Source organism: Mustela nivalis, assembly GCF_964662115.1.
Source record: "Mustela nivalis genome assembly, chromosome: X".
Lineage (NCBI taxonomy): Eukaryota > Metazoa > Chordata > Mammalia > Carnivora > Mustelidae > Mustela > Mustela nivalis.
In genome coordinates, this window is record NC_139040.1 from 15,076,519 (window position 1) to 15,100,548 (window position 24,030).

General features: G+C 42.7%; 1 protein-coding gene across 14 annotated transcripts in view; it reads left to right on the plus strand.

Annotated features, from left to right (window-relative positions):
* The window catches only part of MAP7D3 (MAP7 domain containing 3), a 57,111-nt gene that overhangs the window by 31,412 nt on the left and 1,669 nt on the right, over nucleotides 1-24,030 (plus strand). For 2 of the 14 annotated variants that reach the window (XM_082717598.1, XM_082717593.1), the window contains 17 exons: nucleotides 1,328-1,426; nucleotides 1,523-1,606; nucleotides 2,643-2,806; nucleotides 3,686-3,800; nucleotides 4,478-4,582; nucleotides 8,086-8,181; nucleotides 9,594-9,719; nucleotides 12,652-13,448; nucleotides 14,171-14,298; nucleotides 14,557-14,762; nucleotides 16,272-16,401; nucleotides 17,552-17,684; nucleotides 18,695-18,799; nucleotides 19,767-19,820; nucleotides 21,049-21,151; nucleotides 22,186-22,384; nucleotides 23,450-23,721. In XM_082717598.1, coding sequence (XP_082573724.1) covers nucleotides 1,328-1,426; nucleotides 1,523-1,606; nucleotides 2,643-2,806; nucleotides 3,686-3,800; nucleotides 4,478-4,582; nucleotides 8,086-8,181; nucleotides 9,594-9,719; nucleotides 12,652-13,448; nucleotides 14,171-14,298; nucleotides 14,557-14,762; nucleotides 16,272-16,401; nucleotides 17,552-17,684; nucleotides 18,695-18,799; nucleotides 19,767-19,820; nucleotides 21,049-21,151; nucleotides 22,186-22,384; nucleotides 23,450-23,721 — 2,916 coding nt within the window. The remainder of the gene's footprint in view (nucleotides 1-1,327; nucleotides 1,427-1,522; nucleotides 1,607-2,642; nucleotides 2,807-3,685; nucleotides 3,801-4,477; nucleotides 4,583-8,085; nucleotides 8,182-9,593; nucleotides 9,720-12,651; nucleotides 13,449-14,170; nucleotides 14,299-14,556; nucleotides 14,763-16,271; nucleotides 16,402-17,551; nucleotides 17,685-18,694; nucleotides 18,800-19,766; nucleotides 19,821-21,048; nucleotides 21,152-22,185; nucleotides 22,385-23,449; nucleotides 23,722-24,030) is intronic. The other 12 variants (XM_082717599.1, XM_082717597.1, XM_082717600.1 and 9 more) reach the window with 12 other exon arrangements.

Consider the following 24,030-nt stretch of genomic DNA (forward strand, 5'->3'; position numbering starts at 1 on the left):
CTGGTAGTTGAACTATGAAGGAAGCTGAGAAGAGTCTAATCTTCAAATTTAGCTAAATCATGGATTATCTGAGCTGTTAGGTCTCTGTGGTTAAAAAAAAAATCCTTTTTCCTTTTTGAAATAGTGGTCCCTATGGCAGCAATTATGAGCTCACTTTCAAGGTTACTCTGTAAAATGACTCCCAGATCTCTTTTCCTCCCAGACAAGAAACATCTCAGAGTCCTTTCATTCTTTAAGTACAATGACAGATACTCTGTTCCTTTAATTATTTTAACCGTCATCTTCAACTGTTAAATTTTTTCCTGATATGTAGAAAACAAAAGTGTATGCAATATCACAGGGACATATTTCCTGTGCATTCACAGAGGTAGAAGGAGAGTTTTCAGTGTTAATCTCCAGATTCTTCCTGAAGATGCCCAGCATTGTGGGACATTTTAGATGCAGCCATAAATGGAATTCAAGGGCTCCGGAATCCCCTATAATAATTGCTGTGTGTGTCATCCTGGCATTTGTTTTTCTTACTCTCCCCCAAATTGTGCTCCCCTAATCTTGTATTTCACCCTTATTGAAGTTTATTTACCACTTTTGGGCACATTTTACAAGGCATGTGTAAATTTATCTTTGCCGGACATTTTTCTACCTGGAATAATACTATCTCAATGGAAATTCCTTGAGTGCTTCTCCACCTTCACTGCATTAGAATAGAGCTTTTAGCAACTGGAAGTGCCTGGGCCTCCACCCAGACAGAGACTGGGGGTGGGGAAAGGCAGGCATTGCTGGTATCTTTAAAGCAACGTGGGTAAAGAAAACCCCACATCTACGTAATTTATAAATGTACTTTTTAATATTGGGTCCAGTCTCTGAGGATCTCACTGTTGACACTTCTGCTTCCAAATTCAGACCTGTAAACACCACGTCTTTTCAAAATTCTCAATTTATGATGAAACAGCTTTTCCGTTTCTGTGCCAGCTCAGTTTTTCCAGTACTTGGTGTGATATCTTGTCTGAGGCATTTTTGAAAGTTATTAATCATTAGCTCCTACTTATCCACAAGCTGGTGCTGCCACTCCCACTAACAAGCTCTAAGTCCTCAGATAAACTGGCACACCCACAGTAAACAGCCTTAATTCTTTTGTAAAGTGTTGTTGAACATAGGTACTCAATATGTCTTTGTTGTTGACCTGGATTAATCTGTCCTGATTTTGTCTTCTAGATAAGAGATGCTGTCCTGTATCATCAAGGACGATTGCCCAGGCTTTGCCTCCCCCTGTATTAGCTGTTTGCATTCATAATATCTAATCCCTTCCTTTTCTCTCCCTGTATTATAGTTGCGGCTGCTCACGCCATAGCCGAAGAAAGACGGAATCAAAGTAGTTTCAGCACTCATCCATCTCAATCTGCAAATATAAGATCTGCTTTCAAACCAGGTATAATTTCTAGAATGCTTTTTTATTGATGTCAGAGTGTCAAGTCAATAAAACCAGATCTATTAATGCCTTACTATATATTTTTTTTGTTTTTAGTAATAGATGGATCCGTGCTTAAAAATGATGTGAAGCAGAGGTTGGCAAAGGAGCGAAGAGAGGAGACCAAAAGACAACAAGAAGGTATATTTTAGACTTAAAATCGGAATGAATAAATTTTCTGTTGAGGTTACATATTTTCAAAGTGATTTTATCTACTTTTCCTGATCTGTTTATACATAGATTACATTTTTTCTGGGATGTATTATGTTGGATTGAATATTTATACTAAGGCAGATAAAGAAGGCCTTAAAAAATAGTTGATTGTTTAATTTTTGAAGTAGTTTCTGTTAGCTCTAATTTTCTGAAAACTAAGGTGTGAAAATTTCAGCATTTGTAGGAACAAGCAGAATGGGGTTTCAATAAAAATGACTCTAAAAAGGAAAATGAAGTTGTTAATAATCCTAATTTAGGCTTCGTAAGTGTAAATTTGGACCTAAAAGAATAATCTTTTTACACCTCAAGAGAATGCCTTTCTCAACGAGGCATTTTTCTCTGGCCTTTGAAATCCCTTGACAAAATTTGTGCTCAGCTTCATTCAAATGGATATCATTTTTCTTTGTTTTGGTGAGGAGTTATTTCTTCCTGGAGCTCTTTGGGAGTGCATTTTAGAACTGCATAGATGCTGTCCAGGCTTTAGTGAGGGAAAATTTGAAATAGGAAAACATCATGCTGTTCCATAGTGTGGTGTCTTAACTCCATGAATGTAAAACGGGCATGATTAAATATGGTCTGGGTAGATGAGGCCTTTGAGAGAAGTTTCATGTGTTTTCTTTTTAGTTCTTATTTTAATGTATATAGCATGTTAATCTGTGGGGTTTAATTTTGTCTCAAATCAGCAGAAATATCACATGAAAGAAAATACTTGTTTTTAATTCAGAATTTTAGCTTGGACAGGATATGAGGGTCATCTATGCCATCTCTGTTCTCTAGAATTAAATGAACACTCAGTGCAAATGATTCTTGTTCACTTATATAATCGTTTGTTATTGGCATGGGTCATGTTATTTTTAAGAAAGAGGAGGAGATATATTAACTTTCTCCTTCTTTGTGAGTACTGTAGAAAACTTAAATATTTTCTTGGCTATTATGCCTCGAAAATGTATTTGGAATATTTCAGCTACTAAGGAAACACAACTGCTTGAAAAAGAAAGAAAATCACGGATCCAATATGAAAAACAGATGGAGGAGAAACAACGGAAGCTGAAAGAACAAAAAGAGAAGGATGAGCAGCGGAGAATATCTGCAGAAGAAAAAAGGAAACAAAAACTACAGGAAGAAAGGGTACAGTACATGTTTCCTAGCCTGTTCCATCAGATGCCACGTGGTGTCACCTGGCACTGGAATACTTTTTTCTTAGTCTTTCACTGCCTTTCCTGCCCCCTCTCCTGCCAAGGGATCCAGTCCCAGTTCTCTCTCCCCTTCAGCAGTAGAGCCTCTTGTTCCTGTGCTCTCAGATCCCTGAGTTTCGACCTGCTATCTGAGGTAAAGAGGAGCCTCGAAGGCCTGGGAAGAGAGCCCTTCCATGCTCTGGGTTGCGGCTCACTTGGGTCTCTGCGCTCTATGCCAGTGGTCTCATGCTCAGAGACCCCTCACTCAGTAGGCCGCGGTCTCACTTCTCACAGCTGCCCCTCTGACTTGAGCGCAGGCCAGTCAGAAGACAGCGCTTGCTCTCCCATCTGGCTTCCACTGCCTTTCTGCCCTGTGCACTCTTCCTCCCAGCTGTGCTGGGGCCCTGCCTCTCTCTCTACCTCCCTGGACTCTTTTGGTGTCTGGCACTCTAGGCTCATGTCGGGCTCCCTGCTTCTCCTCCTCCCTCTGTCTGCTGCTCCCCTTGCATGTGCACGTTCTTTCTCTCAGATTAATTAATTAATTAATTTCCTCATGATACAAGCAGAGGTAAGCACAGTCTGTTTTTCAGTTCATATCCATAAGATTAAAGTCTGTTACTCAGGAGAAGCATTGACATTGATTGATACCAGAAATAGGGTCTTCGGTTGTTTTTTTGGTCTTCATTTTTAACTATTACCTAACCTCATACCCCCCCCAAATTTTGCTTGATACAAAAATTTGGTAATGGGTTAGTGTTCTAACCCACAGATCTAAATTACACTATCCAGTATGTTGAATAGGTAAAAATTTGTTGGTATTTATTTTAAATAGGAGAGATTCAAGGCTGTTCTCTGTCGGACATTGGAACGGAGCAACCGTGTTGATCATCGTCAAAAAAGATGGTCATGGGAAGGCTCGACAGCTGTGAACCCAGAAACCAAAACTGGTAATTAATAAACTGTTAAACTTTTAAGTTATTCATGCTCATATTTAGATATTGGCTGTTGCTGCAAGGTTGCATTTACAGTGGGGATTTGAGCTTTGTGTTTTAAGTGAAAATGCTGCCATGTACTCTTTGGTGTGCCCAGTAAAACATTTGTATCATGTAAGATTACAAAAGAAATTTTTTTAAAGATTTTATTTATTTATTAGACAGAGATCACAAGTAGGCAGAGGGAGAGGAAGAAGCAGGGAGCCTGATATGGGGCTTGATCCCAGGGATCATGACCTGAGCCAAAGGCAGAGGCTTTAACCCACTGAGCCACCCAGGCGCCCCTGCAATAGAAATTTTAATATTTTATCCAGTATATACAAAATCTTACCATTTACATTTGTAATCTCTATAAAAATGATTGAATTTTATATAGCTTTATCCAATGCATATTTTATTCAGTGCCTATTTTTAAAATAGTCTCATTTACTATTGCAGCTACTATAAATTTTCCTATAAATGGACAGAGCTCTACAGTTCCATAAAACTTAAATTTATATCATGCATAAGGAATAACAGTAAACATTGTGCACCTAACTAGTGCACGTACTCTATAGAACTACATCATGAACTTACTTTGTTGCAGCTAGTGATGCTTTAAGTATGAGTACAGTAAATATATCTTTCCTCAGCCAGTAAACGTTCTGTATCGACTGAGAAACTTGAACAAGAGACATCTGGTTTACAGAAACAAATGTCTGTGTCATCTGCAGGTCTTCAGAGTTCTGTTGCCAAGAGTAAGTAGTTATTTCATGTATTCTCCTGAATTTTAAACCAATGAAATAAATTCTTTTAAATGTCTTTTCACAGTACCACTTATCCTTTAGATTGTGGAATTTAGATTTATTTCAGAAGAGAATCACCTGGTTTTGTTGTTGGTGGAGGTGGTCATTACTGTTTTGTATTTTCATCAGTGAAACGGATTCAAATTCTACCTACCAGTAAATGAGATCCTTTTTCCTAGAGAGTAACTAGATTGGTCATTCAATTTCCTTTAAGTTTCATGAATATCACCTCATTTAAGGAAAATGTTAGCATATATGCAGCAGTGGACAGGTTGATCTGCTTCACATAATGTCGTACTTGTTACTCATGACAACCTTGTAAAGGTGAAAGGCAAGTGTAATTACCTTCCTGGCTTTATAGTTAGACCCCAAGAAATTCAGTGCTCTTCACTCTGTCATGCTTGTTTTTGGCTTATATTTTGGTCATTTGATAGATAGATCGTGATGTTGAAATTGTACATTTCAGTAATCCCGTGTTTTCCTCCAAAGCAAAAGCAAATAACATGGTACCCATGTTTAATGAGCAAAGCATTGCTAACCTCCTCTTTACAACTCTTTGTAGTGCTAATGTGATGTTCTTTAAACAAAAAAGAAATTATCTACTATGACTACCTCAATACCTTTGTTTTTGTTTTTAAAGATTTTACTTATTTGACAGAGATCACAAGTAGGCAGAGAAGCAGGCAGAGAGGTGGGGGGGAGCAGACTCCCTGCTTAGCAGAGAGCCCGATGGGGCTCGATCCTAGGACCGACCCTAAGACTATGACCTGAGCTGAAGGCAGAGGCTTGAACCCACTGAGCCACCCAGGCGCCTCAACCTCACTACCTTTTGCTTCTAGTGTTTGCCCTTTTAATTAGTGTTCCTTTTTTAAAAAAATCCTTCACCTGGGGCGCCTGGGTGGCTTAGTCTTTAAGTGTCTGCCTTCCTCTCGGGGTCGTGATCCCAAAGTCCTGGGATCGAACCCTATGTCAGGGCTCCCTGCTCAGTGGGGAGCCTGCTTCTCCCTCTCTAGCTCTCTTGTGCTTTTGTTCCCTCTTTCACTATTTCTCTCTGTAATAAATAAATAAAATCTTAAAAAAAAATCCTTCACCTGACTGTCAGTGACCATTTCTGGCTTGTTGTGCATGTTGTTTCCCACTGATAATTGAAATGGATTAGGCAAACCATACCCATCAATCAATTTAAAAAAGTCCTTTCTGGAGGCAAAAACAGAAGTGACTTGGCACGAAGAAGACACAGCAAACATATTCCACATCATTCCCACTTCAGTGCCTTATGAATTGAAGAAAAAAAGGCATAATTATGGTTTCAATTTAAAAATCTTTTAAAAAAACATTTTATTTATTTGAGAGCAAGTGAGAGAGTGATAGAGCACAAGTGGTAAGTGGGGCAAAGGGAGAGGGAGACACAGATTCCCTGCTGTGGTCTAACAAAAGTTGATCCACTTACCACCCTAAGCCTTGATAGGCTTTCCCAAAGCACTTAAGGTGTAGCCTGGGATCATTTGTAGATTAATGTGGGAAGGTTTGCTCTAGCACCTTCCTTGTCATATAATGAAATTAATTTATTATTCACCATTTCAATCCTTTAGAAAAACTAGAATTCATTGCAGTGTTGTATTTATATACTTTCATGTATACACAAAAACATTCATTTTGATATATTTTACTTGTTTAACTAGCATTCACTCTGTTTCAGAAACTATCTAATTGCTTTGAGGAGTTAGCACATATTTCTTCCACAGACATGTATGACATTTTTAGTATAACGAGCAAATACTAGTATGCTTTCATTCATAGGCCTCATGCTATTAAAAGAGATTTGTAAAGAGGAGGAACAGGTGATGCCTTTTAGGATAATAATTAGTTAAATTGCACTGAAAGAGCAATTCCAAGTAATTTTAAAAAAGATTTTATTTATTTGACAGAAACAGCAAGAGAGGGAGCATAGCAGGGGGAGTGGAAGAGGGAGAGAAGCAGGCTTCCTGCTGAGCAAGGAGCCTGATACAGGGCTCTATCCCAGGACCCTGCAATCGTGATCTGAGCTGAAGGCAGATGCTTAATGACTGAGCCACCCAGGCGCCCCTAAATGATTTTTTTTGACAGAGATCACAAGTAGGCAGAGAGGCAGGCAGAGAGAAAGAGGGGAAAGCAGGCTCGCCGCCAAGCAGAGAGCCCCATGCGGGGCTTGATCCCAGGACCCTGAGATCATGACCTGAGCCGAAGACAGGCCTTAACCTACTGAGCCACCCAGGCGCCCCTAAATGATTTTTTTAAAATGATTTTTTTACTAGTGTTTTAAAAAAGATTTTATTTATTTGACAGATCACAAGTAGGCAGAGAGGCAGGCAGAGAGAGAGGAAGGGATGCAGGCTCCCCACTGTGTAGAGAGCCCGATGCGGGGCTTGATCCCAGGACCCTGAGATCATGACCCAAGCCAAAGGCAGAGGCCTAACCCACTTAGTCACCCAGGAGCCCCTTTTTACTAGTTTTTAATATGAGAAGGTATGATGGAAGATACTTTGTGAAATAGCTTACTTACAGGTATAGTATTACTGCACACTCTGAAACAATTAATGATGACAGGGAAAATAAAGTCTGTATTGGTGGTGGCTTACCTTTGTAAAATCTCTTCAGATTGAAATGAAACCTTTTTGATCCAGAGAGATGAATATTTCACACACAAATGAAGTTCATAATCTGATAACCTGTAATATTTTAAGGAGCCCTGTTTTACAAAGCTTGGCTAATTGAAATTGTCTGTTTTTCTTCTGCTCATTACTGACTCGAACTGTTCACACTATCTTGTCTTTTCTTGCAGTATGAAAATAAAGGATGTGTGATTTAATCACATGATTGAATTGATTATACCTCTGGTTCATGCTGTTCAATTACATTATCAGTTCAGGAATTTTCAAATGATGCTATGTTGTCAATATCTACAGGTCCCCACATTTAATATATAGGTTCCCAAAAGAGAAGTTATTCTTTAAACAGATACGTCTCAGTATCCTGAGTCAGAATTTGTTTGTGTCTACACTGACCATGTTTTTCATTAGGTTGCTAAAATTGTGACATCTGTGCCAAAGGTTAATGATAATTTTTGTTTAAAAAAATAACCATTATAACTAAAGTATACATTACTTTAATAATAGATGTCATGGATTGTGTCCAGAATTAAAGGTTGTATAGTCCCAATTTGGGAATGGTGATCTTGTAAGGTAGCATTAGACATTATCCTCTTAATTTTTAACTATTTTTTTCCTAATAAATTTTATTGTCCAGATCACCTAAAGAGCAAATGAGCTTTAAATTGGGGATATACAGAAGATTGGAAATTTAGATTTTTATAAGCAAAAGTAAAGATAAAAAAATGTGTGAAGAGTGACTCACTTCTGAAATAATACATTTAAATAATTTGTAAAAAGTAATATTCCTTTGCCTTTGATCTCCAGAAAATATAGAAAAGAAGAGAAGCTCATCCTTGACGAGAAGATCTAACAAACTGCAGGCACCTTCAGAAACTGTACAAGTAGAAGAAAAACCAACTGGTTAGTTATTTCTAAGTACCAGTCTTAAATAGTGGTTTAAAAGAGATCTTTTGTGGTACTGTGTGGCTCAGTCAGTTGAGCACCGACTCCTGATTTTGGCTCAGGCCATGATCCTGAGTTGGGCTCCAAGCTAAACTTGGAACCTGCTCAAGATCGTCTCTCTCTGCACTTCCCTATCCCCACACTTCTTGTCATTCTCCCAAAAAAGATCTGTGTCAAGATTTGGTTGCCTGAGAAGTCGTTCCTAAAATTTGAAGCCAGAATATCCTTTCTTTAACTGCAAAATGTCCTTTGATGTCATACTTATTTGGCTGAAGCCAAGAGTCTGTCTTCATTTTTTAAATTTTTTTAAAGATTTTATTTATTACAGAGATCACAAGTGGGCAGAGAGGCAGGCAGAGACAGAGAGAAGGGGAAGGCAGAGGCTTTAACTCACTGAGCCACCCAGATGCCCAAAGAGTCTGTCTGTAAGTGAAATAGGTAGTTCTGTTGTCATCTGAGCAGGAGGTCTATAATGAAGCTGAGGGACTAGATCACAGAGTGTTGGTATAGATAAAGATTTGTGGTGGAAGACTTAATTCTCTTCAGACATTTCATTAGCTAGTGTTAAGAAATTCTTAAGTTATTGGCCATAATTTGAACTTCAAAGCTTTGTTGCGTTTCATAGCATTACCCACATCTAACCTTTGTGCATGTGTTCACTGCTGATTATTATACACAAAATTTCATACTTATTACTGAAGTACTTCTTTTTTAAAAAATACGTTATTTCTTTGAGAGAGTGCACAAGCAGGAGTGGAAGGGCAGAGGGAGAGAGAGAAGCAGACTCCATGCTGATCAGGGAGCCTGACATGGGGCTCAATCCCAGGACCCTGGGATCATGACCCGAGCCGAAGGCAGAGGCTTTAACCCAGTGAGCCACCCAGGCGCCCCTACAAGATGCACTTTTAACAAAACTTGTCAGTCCCTTGGAGCTTTTGGTAATGAACTTGACCACTATGACTGTCAGTGGCATATATCTGTAGAAGTCCACCTCAAAGTTGTTTTGCCACATACAACTTTGTGAATTCCCGTAGAGACGATACGTTGGGATAGGGCTTTGTTAGATATGTTACCTGGATTTCTTCACTGGGGTTATTGAGTATGCCGGGGACTTTGACCCTTAATTCAGGTACTCTCTTCCCTAGCAAGGCAGTCGGATCCAGTGGTGATGTTCAGTCCCATTATTTATATTTATATATATATATATATATACGTGTGTGTGTGTGTGTGTGTGTGTGTGTGTGTGTGTGTGTGTGTATTGCTCTCATTTCCTCTACTTGTAGGCTGGGAAAGTTCTCATGTGCAGTTCATATGCTGTGCATTTATTTGTGAGACTTCAACTTGAATTCTTTTTGTTTGTTCTCATTTAGCTCGTCAGTCTTATACCAGTCTTCGGGAGAGTAATTTAATCACTCGCCTGCTTGTCCCTACCAAAGCGTCAATAGCCAGGAGCAAAAGTGCTGCTTCCTTGTCAGTTCCTGGCAAAGATACTTCAGGTAACAGGCATAGGGTGGAAAGCCTAAAAGTGTTCGTATTTGCACTTATAAAGCAGGTTATATCATTTAATTTGTTGCAGTAAGGCATAAAAATAATTTGAATCAGTAGTTTCCAGATGACTGATATTTGCGTTACATATTTGTTTTATGCCTTCTAGCATGGTAGGTTGAGTTATCTGAATGATAGTTGATTGATAGGATGAAATAAGGTAGTTGTGGTGGTGGTTGTTAAATTTTTAAGTGATTTTTTAAAAAAAGTACTAGATGTTCAGAGTATCAAAAATTTTTATAATAGCAAGGGGGAGGAAGTTTCCTACTCCACTCTTTTTCCCCCTAAAATGTGGAAGAGTGACTTTGAGCTGCTCTTCAGCTTTTTATAAATAATAAAATAAAACCCATTTTCAGGCTTATGTGGATTTTCTCAGAGGTCACATAGCGTGTTAGACATGCCTGTGGGTAGTAAGAAGTCCTCAGTAGTGGAGAGCTCAAATGCACTATTCCCATTATTCTTTTTTCCTCCACTTTTTTCTTCCCACCACTTTTATTTTATTTTTTTCTTCTGTTAATATTCATATAATTAGTAAAATAATACAGTGCTATCATAGACTTTCTGGGAGTGCAGCTTTACTACTTTTGGTTCAGATTCCTGACTTTGTTTTTGCCCTATTATATATATGTCAAATTATTTTCTGCCAGTCTTCCCCCCAGTCTCCTGTAAGATCGTTCTTATATTAACTTCCATTCTTGTTAAATAATCTGTTACTTCCATCAAAAATATAATACTTATCTTAAATTTCTCTAGCTGTACTTAATATATTCTTTGTAGCACAAACTGTCAGTGTTAAATAATGTGACCATTTAGATACATACAGATCTGTGAATAAAATGCTTTTTCCACCAAAAGTGGGTGTCCAAAAGAAAAAATGTCAGATTATTCATGAGTAGTCAGTCTTTGGTAATTTGTTTTATTTTGATTACTTGATGAGATCATGTAAAAGTTCACCACCCAGTTAAAGAAGAGGTGACAAATTTACCAAGTCTTATAAAAGCTACCACCAAATACTTTCTAAAAACTATTTACTTTTCTTTATTATACAAGCAATAAATATTTAGTGTAGCACAAATTTTAAATATAATTTATTATCTCAGTAACTCACTGGGAACTGAATATTTAGTGTTTTCTTTACAAAATGGGATTATAACTTGTTTTTGTTTTTTTGATTTGCTTTTGTCTATACTCAATATGTACCATTTTCTGGGGGCACCTGGGGGGCTCAGTTGGTTAAGCATCTGACTTTGGCATAAGTCATGATCTCTGGGTCTTGGTATCCAGCCCTCCATTGGGCTCCCCTCTCAGCAGGGAATCTCCTTTGTCCCTGTCCCTCTCTGCCCCTCCCCTTGTGTGCCTGTGTGTGGAGGCACTCTCTCAAATAAATAAAACTTTTTAAAAGATTTATTTATTTATTTGACAGAAAGAGAGAGCACGCGCGCACACACAAGTAGGCGGAGAGGCAGGCAGAGAAAGAGAGAAGGGGAAGCAGGCTCCCTGCTAAGCAGGGAGCCTGATTTGGGGCTGGATCCCAGGACCCTGAGATCATGACCTGAGCCAAAGGCAGAGGCTTAACCCACTGAGCCACCCAGGTGCCCTAAATAAAATCTTTTTTTAAAAAGTATATATATATTTATCATTTTCTAGGTCTGGAAATTGTATATTATTACTGTGAATGACTGCCTTAGTATGTTTTTTTTTTCTTTTCTTCTTCTTTTTTTTTTAAAGATTCACTCATTTGACAGAGATCACTAGTAGGCATAAGAGGCAGGCAGAGAAAGAGGGGGAAGCAGGCTCCCCGCTGAGCACAAAGCCCAATGTGGGGCTCGATCCCAGGACCCCGAGATCATGACCTGAGCCAAAGGCAGAGGCTTTAACCCACTGAGCCACCCAGGCGCCCCTGCCTTAGTATTTTCTAAATTTCTTGTTGAATATTTGGATTATAGTTTTGTTTTAGTATTATCAATAATGCTGTAAGTTCGTGTCTGATTTTTTTCCTAAGGATAGATCTTGAAGTAAAATTGTGGGAACAAAGACTGTGTCCTAATGGCTTTTAATGCCTTATTGCCCCAATCCCCCCTATCAGGAGCATATACAGATCTACACCCCACCACTAGTGTGGGGCTGCCTGGTTCCCAACATTGGCTTTACCACTTTCTTCCTCTTTTTTATCCATTTTTATCCATTTATTAGGCAAAAATAAATTATTTATTTTAGAGATTTTTATTTATTTGACAGGGAGAGAGGGAATACAAGCAGGGGGGGAGTGGGACCTGAGCCAAAGGCAGATATTTAATGACCAAGCCACCCAGGAGCCCTGGCAAAAAATTTAGATTGTTAGAGCTGGAAGAGACCTTGAAAATCTAGCCCATTCTGATTAATGTCTTATTATAGTTTTTAGAATGGGTGAGAAATGCTCTTTTCTTACATTTAAATCACCAAATACGGAGTTTCTTACCTGATCACTTGAAATGGTAAGGTCTCTGGCCCTAGTGAAGTTGTTCTAGATTACTTTTTCAAAGTGTTGAATATTTTATAATGTGTTATAAAAGTCATTCAAAACTGTGATATTAAAAGAGAAATGACTTATTGCAGACATCAACTTTGAAGAAGCGTCCTCTTTTCGCCTGTAGTGGACTTTTGCTTTCACTACACCTCTTAAAGGTGGTGCTTCTGAAGTAACCAACTTCGAGATGTTTCTGTCCGGTGTGTGGGTTCCATTTCACTAGACACTTCCATGTTGTGGGGCAATCCCTGCAATTTACTAATGAACACATAGTCTCTCTTTTTTCTCTTCCTGTTCTTGTACTGTTACGTGGCGCATTTGTGTCTTGTCTGGTTTCGGTGTATAGGCAGTCTCATCCTGTCCTCGTTCACCCACAGGTACCCACAGTGCCTTAATCCAGTATATAAACATGCCCTTGCGGAGCCACAGCAGTGACGAACTGAAGAATACCATGGCGCTTCGCAAGGCAGCGGCGGCAGGGCCTCCCCAGGAGAAGGTGGAAGCACCCCCTGACGTGAGCGTGGAGGCGGCCCCTCACGTGAAGGTGGAAGCAACCCTCGAGGCGACCGTGGAAGTGGCCCCCGAGGTGAGCATGGATGCGGCCCCCAAGGCGACCGTGGAAGCGGCCCCCGAGGTGACCGTGGAAGCGGCCTCCGAGGCGACTGTGGAAGCGGCCTCCGAGGTGACTGTGGAAGCGACCCCCAAAGCAACCGTGGAAGTGGCCCCCGAAGCGAATGCAGAAGCCACCCCCAAGGTGAGCGTGGAAGGGCCCCCTGAAGGGAGCGTGGAAGCACCGTGTGAAGCAGGTGTGGAAGCACTCCCCGAGAGCATGGAAACATCACCGGAAGTGAGTGTGGACGTGTCCCCCGAGGCGAGCGTGGACCCTTCGTCCCCGGAGGTGAGCGTGGATCCGTCCCCCGAGGTGAGCCTAGACTCATCTCCTGAGGTGAGCATGGATGCATCCCCTGATGTGAGCATGGAAGCATCGTCTGAGGCCAGTGTGGAAGCGTCTCCCAAGGCTAGTGTGGGAGTGTCACCTGAGGCCAGTTTGGACACATCGCCTGGGGCTAGTGTGAAAGCATTCCCCAAAGAGAGTGTGGAAGCGTCCTCCAAGGCATCCCCCAAGGTGGGCGCGGAAGCATCTTCCAAGGTGAAAGTGAAAGACTCTCCACAGGTTTGTCAAGTGCCTTTTATTGACAAAGTTTCTATTAAAATCTATATTTAGTTGTGTAGGTTATGATAGGTCAGGTTTCACAACATAAGCAGCTTCTTTTTTTTTAGATTTATTTGTTTATTTGACACAGAGAGAGAGAGAGAGATCACAAGTAGGCAGAGAGGCAGGCAAAGAGAGAGGGGGAAGCAGGCTCCCCGCTGAGCAGAGAGCCCGATGCGGGGCTCGATCCCAGGACCCTGAGATCATGACCAGAACTGAAGGAAGAAGCTTAACCCACTGAGCCACCCAGGCACCCCCATAAGCAGCTTCTTTAATATTTATAGCATTCTGGAAAAAATTAGTAAAACAGGATAATTTACTTTAATGATTTAAAATTCTCTGATATTTGTTGTACAGTTTCCCTCAAAGCTGGAGTATTAGTTCATTTTTGGTAGTAGGGAGTAACTGTTACATGAACTCTAAACTCTGAAAAATTTTTTGAGAAATACAGCAAACCTTTTAATCAGGATTTAGAAATAGAATAAGGTTTTGAAGTGAAAGATGTTTTAAGGTAATTATTTCTGTGACCTTGAATTTTGTAATCTGAATTGTTATGCTTGAAAAGAAAATGGGGAGTTTAAGGAGCTATAATTGTACTATGTTCATGGTATTTTTGTCAAAAAAAAAGCCAGCTGCAGTAAGGTAAATGTTAATTTATTAATCTGATCATATGCTTTGTTCAGAAATCAGAAATGGACAAACAGGCTTCAAACCCTGCTACCAAGAAGCGCCCACCATCGCATATACCGTGTTATAAATGGCCGTCATCTCCTGCAAGCGGGTGGCGTCCACCTTCTCCCATCAGTATTAAGTAAGTTTATTTGCAGCTGTTCCTGGTAGGTACTTTACCAGGACAAATTTCACATCAGTGTTTCATAAATGAAATAATGTAGTATGTATCGTAATGTAAAGAGAAGAAAACTTTTAAAATGGATTTACCCTATCATAAAATATTATCTTATAATATCAAGACATTATATTTATGAAATGACACTTTATAAACTTAATTAGCACATATCTATTAAAAAACTATACTAGATTTCCCCCATTAATGGTTACTTTTTCCCAGCAGGCAAATGCAAAAGAATCGCCCGCCATCACCATCACCTGTCATGTCAAAACAGTCCCAGTCTTCTCTTTCCTATAAAGTAATCCCTGTTCAGCGTAGCCTTTTGGCACAAAATGCTTTGGGTAGTCTTGGAAAGAAAAGAGAAGGAGTGCCTAAAGCTGCTAGCAGCGCTGAGGCTGTGAGCCCAAAGCAGATGGTCTCTGAGGGTAAGTTCCTTTACTAAGAAGTTTATTTTGGCAACATGGAAAATCTTAGGTAGTTTGGGGGTGGTTGCCTTTGTTTTATTCTCCATTTCTGAGAACTTTAGGGGGTGAGTGAGCCTTTTTTGATAGAGAATTTAACCAGTCATTGGCACATTGTTTTCTTTTTTTCCTTGCCGGAGCTGCTTACTCACCCCCACCCCCTTGTTGTTTAGGAAAAACCACTTTCGGAACTGATTTTTTTTTAAGATTTTATTTATTTGACAGTCAGAGATCACAAGTAGGCAGAGAGGTAGGGGAGGAAGCAGGCTCCCTGCCGAGCAGAGAGCCCGATGCGGGGCTCGATCCCAGGACCCTAGGTTCATGACCTGAGCCGAAGGCAGAGGCCTTAACCCACTGAGCCACCCAGGCAACCCTGGAACTAATGTTAAAAGTACTGGTTGGGGGCCACCTGGGTGGCGTAGTCAGTTAAGCATCTGATTCTTGGTCTGGGCTCTGGTCCTGATTTCAGGATCCTGAGATTGAGTCCTGTGACAGGCTCTGTGCTTGGCATGGAGTTTGCTTGGGATTCTCTCTCTTCCCCTGCCTGCCCTCCCCTCAAATAAATAAACCTTAACAAAACCAATAAAAGCACAGCTTGGATGAGCTCTAGGTGATCCCTGGGGTCCCGTTCCGTGAATGGCCATAAGGTGTTGTCCATCCTTGGAGAGAGCACATCTGGCCATTTGTGGCCCTGCAGGTGTCCATAAAGAGTTGACCGTCATTTCTATACATGGGCCATGACATTTTAAATACACTAGTAAATTCTTTTTTGAAGGATTTCCACAGTGATTTTTTAAAATCATAGGAATAATCTTTTTATTACAAATTATTCATTCCTGATTCCTTAAGATCCTTGCTTTTATATGTGATCTATTTAAAATAGTCATTATGTGGACTGAAATATTATAGTATGCTTTTGCGTGGTCTCCTTATTTTACTGATAGTCTTGGTTTCTTTGGTTATGTAGTTTGCCACTTTATGATCAGTCAGATCCAGTTTACTATTACCATGTTCATCTAAACAGTAATTATTTAGTAAAAATTCTGCACAAATTTCAAAATGCATGCTGGATTTATTTTTCTTTAGTCAGGTTATTTGTATGCTTCATATAGACTGAGCATAAGTTTGTCTTCCTGAGTATTCACTGTGTCTTCATCTTTGTCCCCCAGAAGGTCACTTTAGTCTGATGTCTCTCAAAGCGACTAAACCAAAGTGGGAGTACATTATTTCATTTGGAGCAAGTAGTTAACAAGAGATAAACTGCTACTTATGTTATTGGGAGTGGGGTTTGGTTTTTGAACCAAACTTGTTCTGGTGTAACCACTTACTTATACGTTGCTAGTTATTTATCAATTTTAGACCATGGGCTTATTGTTTGGGTTTTTAATGTTGTTGGTTGTCTTGCACCTCTTTATTGGACTTAAGGGTGTTAAGTTCCCTCAGCTAACTGTTTTACATGTTAATCTTAACTAGAGTCTAGTAATAAAAGCACACCAGGGACTATGAATGCCAAGGAGGCAACAAAAATTTTGGCAGAGAAACGACGGCTTGCTCGTGAACAGAGAGAGAGAGAAGAAAGAATACAAAAGGAAAGGGAACAGAGGTGAGCACAAATCCGCTCTTTCCGTACTCAGTCTCGGCCGGGGCCCAGATTTTGAAAGTCAAAATGCACCTTCAGGTTCGATGTATTATAAATAATCAAAGAGTGACTGACTTTTTAGAGTGAATCAGAAATGACTTGTTGCCTTCAAAACAAATGTGGGAAGCATCTCCAGCAGAGAGGACACTGGTTTATAGAGAGAGATGGTGTAGTCTGGTAGCCGTGCGTCACGCGTGAAGACGCGCAAGGAGTCCAGCACTTGGGTCAGGGTCCCCCATCGGCAGGAACACCCAAGTTGTCCTGCCAGGCTGTTGCTGTTGGCATTCACTGGGGCCAGCCCCTTTCTTTGTTTCGGAAGTCTTTCTTAACTTTAGACTTTGTAAACTTGGAAAGTGTACTACCTCGTGTTTTGCTAGGACTTTCCAGTGACTTTTGTGATACCTGAGTGTCACCAGGCCTTGCCGAAATGCTTTCCTGGGGCAGCAAACCTCGTGTACACTTGAGTTCATTCTAACTCCATCTCAAGGTTTCTTGACCGTCAGTCTTGAGCTCACTTGACTTAGGGCCCTAGAATATAAATCTCTGTCCACAGCCTGCACAGAATAGCTATAGTCCTGAGGTCATTTTGAAGTAGTAAGTATTTGAAACGCAGTCACGTGCTTTCAGTACTCTTTATGTGGGTTTGGAAAAAAAGGGATGTGAATAACAAAAATAACATGTTAACTTGAAGAACATCATTGCTTCGTGTAAACAGCTCATTTAACATTTTAAAAGCCCTGTTAGTTTCCCCCATTTAAAAATGGTAAAATTGGAGTGCCTCGGTGGCTCAGTCGGTTGAGTGTCTGACTCCTGGTTTCAACTCAAGTCATATCTCAGCCTCAGGTTGGGCTCTGTGCTGAGTTTGGAGCCTGCTTGGGATTCTTTCTCTCCCTCTCCCTCTGCCCCCCCCCCACCTCATGCGTGCGTGTGTGCAGCCTCTAGAATAGACTGGCTGCCTCAGTTGGGGCACCATGTGACTCTTGATCTCGGGGTCGGGAGTTTGAGCCACATGTAGGACTTAAAGATGACTTAAAAATGTGCATATTACTGTCAGCTGTATATGGTAGAGACTGAGACAAATGCTAAGAGTTGTTTGAATGTGCTGTGTTCTTAGCAAACCGAAGGACGCAGCAGAGAAAGCAGCGGAAGTCCAACGAGAAGAATTCTCAAAACTGGAAGATGGGCAACAACAGAAGGAGGTGAAGGAAGGCTCTCCGGATCCAGAAGACCCGAACGTGTTACTGCAGGTTTGCTGGCTCTCCACTTTATAAGAGGTTGAGGACCAGATTCTGAAATTCATTTAAAACCCAAGGCAAAAATCTGTTTTCCCCAGAAAGATGATGAACAGATGCAGCCTTGTGTGGCTGTTTTTCCATTATCATCTAGCTGCTACCCGGGGCCACTACAAGTCATTCCCAGCTACCCTTGGCAAAATTCTAGAATATCTTCCAAGTGAAACAGAAGCAGAAAGCTGAGAATTACAAATTATTAGTTTTTTAATTTTGTCTAGATAAACAGCATTGCAACTCGGTTTCAGGAAGTCCCATTGCTCGCACAGATTAAGTGTGCTACGTGAGTTTTCCCAGTCCTGCACTCTGTGGCACTCACAACTGCACTCCACATACCCGCCAACAGAGACGATAAAAATTATGAGTGCCTCCAAAAGTTTAAAGTCCTCCAGTTCCCCAGTAAGAGTGTCTCACCCATGCAAATTCAAATCCTCTGGTGAATAAGTCCACAAACTGAGCTCAGACTATACACTCACTTTGAATTGCTAACACAGCCTACTTAATATTCCAGTTTTAGTGTATCACTTAATAGAATCAGTTGTGTGTCGCATAAGCGGTTGTGTGCATTTGCATTCCCTGGGAAGCTGTCTTTAAGCATCCTCTCCATGCTTTCGAAAGGTGTGAGACTTTTGGCTCCTGTTGCTGTGTTAATGGATAGCTGTATAATTCCTGATTTGGGGACCATAGTGGCCTGATAACCACGGTGCTGGAATGGTGACCCTGAGGTCCTGGAGGGGACAGACATGGCTTCTAAATCTTCAAGACGATGGTTAGCCTGGTTTTGTGCATTTTTAGCTGATGTTTTGAAAAGTCAGAATTCATGAATGCTGTGTGTATAGGTACTTGTCAATCAGAAGGTTACATTCTTTTATGCTGGATAACCTTTAACTGTTTAACTTTCTCAGCTGTTGTTCTCAGTTATCACTTGTATATTGAGAGTAAGTGGTATTTTTATGCAAATTTTCTAGAAAGGGGACGCCAAAATAAAAGCTCAGGAGGAGGCTGACAAACGCAAGAAGGAACAGGAGAGAATTATGTTACAGAATTTGCAGGAGAGATTAGAGAGAAAAAAGGTACTGTTTCTGTTTTGGGAGTTTGGTTCGTTTCGAAAACAATGTTGGGCACATGATACCAAAACATGTTCTTCAAAATCACAAGTAAGTGGGATGTTAGCCTCTGGTGGTTTTCCCACTGAAGCTCTCTTCTTCCCTATCCAAGGATCTCACCCTTCCCGTGTAGAAGGGTCTCCTCTTGCTGACCTGACCTCTCCGTGGCAGACCACTGATGACCAGTACAGTGACACAGCGGTATCACAAACCTCTGGGAACAAAGCTCCTTTGAGCAGAATCACTCTGGTCCTGGGAGGAGTTGGTGGGAGCTAGTGTCTTCTGGACTGGGCTGGAAACCATAGCAGCCGAGTGGGAGGGAGCACCAGGTGTAGGCATCTCTCAAAGGCCGAGGTGTAGTCTGTTTGTCATGTGGGACCTCACTTTGTGCAACTCCGTTTGGCTCGTCTGGGACCAGGAGGCCCCAGTCCAGGCTGCAAGGCCTCTCTGTTGGGAGTGGCTCACCCTGAGGAGGCCAGGTGTGCCCCAGGGAGGAAATTCCCTCCTTTGTGTGTGTTCTTTGCAGCCTCAGCCTTCTGACAATGTTACATCATTGGGGTGCGTTCTTTTTGTTACTGTCCGCTTCAGTCATGATCTGTTCAGACTAAAACATTAAAAAGTCCTAACTGGCTCGCAGTATGTGCTTTTAAGTCATGAATTTCTGAGTCTACAAAATGAGGAGTGAAAGGTAATTGGATTTCTGGGTTAAGATGGCTAGTTCGGCTGCTACCCCTCCAGATGTTTTCAGGATGACTGATGTTGGGATTGGAGGGCCCCTGGCGGCCACCCTGAGCTCTCAAAGTGGTGAAAGCTGTGGCTTGGGGCCAGTTCTGGTGCGTCTGCTTGTGGAAAATGGAAGTAATCAACTTCCTCGGGACTGTTGGTTTGTTTTTAATCTGTTTTCACGTTTGAATTTTTATTTTCCCTTAAATAGAGAATTGAGGAGATTATGAAGCGGACAAGAAAGACAGATTCGAATACCGCAAAGGTAGTCTATGTGTCCCCACCAGCAGTGCGTAAGAAGTCCTGTTGCTTCAGCTGCTTGCCGCCTTTCGGCCAGTCTGGCGGTAACGCGAGCATCACGCGTGCGTGTCCCTCATTATGGGAGGTGGAGCACGTTCTGTCCTTAATGAGCTGTCCTGCTTTTTCTTGTGCGAAATGCTTGTTCGGGTCTGTGCCCAGAGCCTTTGGGCTGATACTGTCTTTCTCTCACTGACTTGTGGTTCTTCCCCTGTTCTGGATGCTCCTACTTTCCTGCTCGTTTGTGCTGCATGTGTCCTCTGCCCGTTCACGGCCTGTCTTAACGCGTGGCCTCCTGCTACACAGAAGTTCTTAATTTGCACACTACCGAGCTGATTGGTAGTTTTTGATGATTAATGAACTCGAGTGCCTTTTCATCTACTTTTTGGCCATTTGGAGATCTGCTTTGGTGAAGTGCCTTGTCAAGTCCTTCATCCATGTTTCCATTCACCAGCTTGTTTCTTACTGTTGTGTAGTTTTTACCTCCTCTGCTTCTGTGCATGTGTAGGTATTGCTCTAATTTGCCTCATACTCTCATAATGCTTTTTGATGAACAGACGTTCATTTTCATGAATTCAGATTCAGTTTTTTCCTTTAAGGTAAGTGCTTTTTGGGGTTGCTCTCAAAAGTATTTGCTTACCCCAGCATCCTGTCTTTTGAGGCATCAGATGCCTCTAAGGCCTTTTGCCTCCAAATTCTGTGCCCTTTACCCTTTGTGCTACCACACTGGTATTTTAGCTCTTTCCAGTTCCCCAGTGTGGTCATTCATGTCGTGGCAATGTAGAATACAAATGTCCTTCCTGGAAAGTGCAGCAAGTCACCATCTGAAAGATCAGTTAGCCTGCTGGCCTGGGAAGTTTCCCCTTAAGAGACAGCCAAGAATTTTTTTTAGCTGTTCCATCAGTTGGCCCTACCTTAGCTTAGTCCGGACCCTGCATCCCAACCCAGAGCCATGGCCCCCTTGGCTCCCACTTGGGGAAGTCTTTCATTCCTGAGTGTCTTTCCCTAACCGAAAGACACAACTAGGGCCAGCTCTTCTGTTCCCTGTTGTCTTTGGGCCCAAGACATTAGACTTTTTAATTGAAATGATGAAAAATAACCATCAATCAGTCCAGCATGAAACCTCTTCTCTCTGAAACAGGCACGTCAGGCTGACAGAATGTTAGATGTAATCCTGACTTCTTTTCTCATCCTAGGCTGCAGAACCATTTGTTGATAACACGTACGAGGAGGACGAGGCGGACGATGAGGATGAGTCCGAAAGTGATGACAATTCGTTTGATGACCTGCGTCCATCAGGTTTGCTTGCCTTTTGAATTTTGTTAGTCACTGTGTAGGAGTTGGACTATCTGGGTTCATCTAGGGGCTCCTCTGCTTCTGAGCTGTGTGGCTGTGGGCAACTTACCGAACCTCTCTGTACTCAGTTTTCCTACCTGAAAAAGGGGAAGCAAATGTGGTCCTCCTAGGGTAGCAGCAGGCAGCCCATTGTGAGAGGCTGATCCATGTCATGCTGAGAATAGTACCTGGCGCGTAGACAACTCGGGAAAGCCTGCCGCTGTGGCGTCCATTAGTCGGGTGCAGCTTGTGCCGTCAGGCTGCAGGTAGTAGCTCTTACCCGAACGCGAGGCTTAACAAGCATCTCGTGGCTCCCAGCCTTGGACGGCATCCGTGATTAACCGCAGGAGGAATGCCGCTGTGCACCTCCCGGAGAAAAACGTCACACCCGTCATGACCTGAGAACCCCCTGAGATGTGCAGCCGAGTCCCTCATGGGTAGGCACCGCTGCATGGCAGCAGAACTAGGCACTCTTTAATCCCACAAATGGAAACGAACATGCGTTTCTCTCTCCTGGGCTAGCTGGGATACAGAGAGGAGGAGCCCTAGCCTCAGGGCAGCCCGTGGCAAAACAGAGGCACACGGTGATACTGCCGCCGGCGGCTTGGCCCGAACGCGGTGAGAATAGAGCAGTCAGAGCGGGGCCAGGGGCACGGAGGAGGCAGCCCTGGAATTGAGGGTGAAAGAAGAGGCGGGATTGGCCAAGTGGCTGGGCAGGAGGAGGGGTAAGAAGCCTGCTGCCCGCTACCCTCCGGCCTCGCTACTCTTGCCTGGCAGAGGAAGGAGGCAGGTTCCTCAGAGGTGGCTCCTTTGTGCTTTGAGGCCCGAGCAGGCCTCTGTGTGCCGGGCGGCACCCTGCACCCCAGCATCCCGCTGCATGGCCCCCCCTTGCCTGTAGGCGGCCGCTGTGTCCCGACGCGCCACCATCACAGCCTTCACCTTCTGTTGCCTTCGTTGTCGAAACTCCAGTTTTAATCTTCTTCCTTTTGTTTTCCAAGCCTTTATAAATGGCATGGATTCATCCACAAAACTCAAAACACATTTTAAAAACATGAAGAAGAACACTCCCAAGCTGGTGTTTTTAGACGCCACTTCTGGCCAAGTCCGTAGAGAGACAAAAACATTTTTTAATGGCGACATGAAAAACTCCAGACAAAAAAGTGCGAAAGACCCTTTGGCTCAGGCAAAGGGTACCAGGTGAGTCACTCAGCAAAAGCTTCTCAGAATAAACTTGGTGGGAGTCATACACAAGATTACTGACTGAGCGCTTAGTTTTTACTAAGCACTGTGTCAAGTACTTCCAGAAGTAAATTGATCCCCACAGCAGCCTTGCTAGGTAAGGGCTATCATCTTCACTTTTACAGATGAGGAAACTGAGGCACGGAGAGTCGATGGGCCTTATTTGCCCAACATCCCATTGTGATAAGGCAGAGCCCACATTCAAACCAGATACATCCGGCCCTAAGCTGTGCTTTTGTGCACACTGGTGTTGCTCCTAAGATCTGGGAGGGGGGCACTGAGTGACTGCTGCATACCATGTTGGATGTTGCCTGCTCCGATGCTCGTTGCAGCTCTGACTTCGGGTGTGGATGTCGTTTTACATGTGGGGAAACTGAGGGCAGGATTTGGGTTGGGAGAGTGGCAGTAGATTCTCAGGAAGGCTCCCTGGGGATTGCCTAAGAAGAGGTGAGCCTGGGGCGCCTGGGTGGCTCAGTCATGAAGCATCTGCCTTCGGGCGCAGCTCATGATCCCAGGGTCCTGCTCAGTGGGATGCCTGCTTCTCCCTCTCCCACTCCCCACTGCTTGTGTTCCCTCTCTCACTCGGTTTCTGTGTCAAATAAATAAAATCTTAAAAGACAACACGCCTCCAAGGCCAGCGTGAACACAAGGGGCCAAGAGGCTCAGTGATGGGCTGGACTACTGAGCCCTGGAGCCGGGAGAGCCAGTCTGTCCTCACTCCATGGTTCTGGCCACGGCCTAGGTCCACGTGAAGTGGGGGATGGGGCTTCTGGAGGCCTGCGTGCTCAGCTTCTCCTTGGCCTTGCTTAGTGTTTGCTGAACACTGGGACTTGGCAGGACACAATTTGGAAACCAGTGTGTTCTGTGATTTCCAGGGTCTCTTCCCGCTTTCCCTTGCTAGGATTCTGAAGGATAAGTTACTTATCCTAAGTTACTTATCCTTCATTTAAGGATAAAGCTTCTTTCAGGACAAAACCTTGGCTTTGGGATAGTCAGGGTTCTAACCTAAGCATCTCTTTCCAGATCGCCCACCAAAAGAATGACTAGCTGTGCAGCCAATACCAGAAAGGCAAGTGAAACCTGTAGCACCGTGGGACCTTCCAAGAGTTTAGACCCAGAGGCACAGGAGTGGATCTGTGACAAAATTATTGACATCAGAAATGAGGCAGAGTCCCTTATGTCCAGTACCCCTCCTGATAGCCGAAAATACCATCCGAAAGGTTCCATGACATTCCACCAGAGTCCCCCGTTGCCTTTAGACGACAAGAAAAACAATTCTGTTCCTGCTCCGTCGGGTAAGGCCTCCTCCTGTCTTTACCTTGCTTGAAGGGCAGTTGGCCATGAACTCTCCTGCTTCTGGCTCTTCCCAGGCCTTCTTGGCACCCTGTAACTTTGAGGCAAGTAGGAAGACAGTGGTGGGTCTGAAGGCTAAGGTGGATCTCAAAGGGTCTTCCACTGAGTTGGCTTTGAGAGCATAAAGGGCTTGATTCGAGCTCTGATGCCCTGCCGTTCCTAACAGATGCACGAAGTGGGTTCTCGTCAGTGCACCGTACATCAGCTGCTTTACAGCATACATACAGATAGATAATCATGTAGGGCGCAAG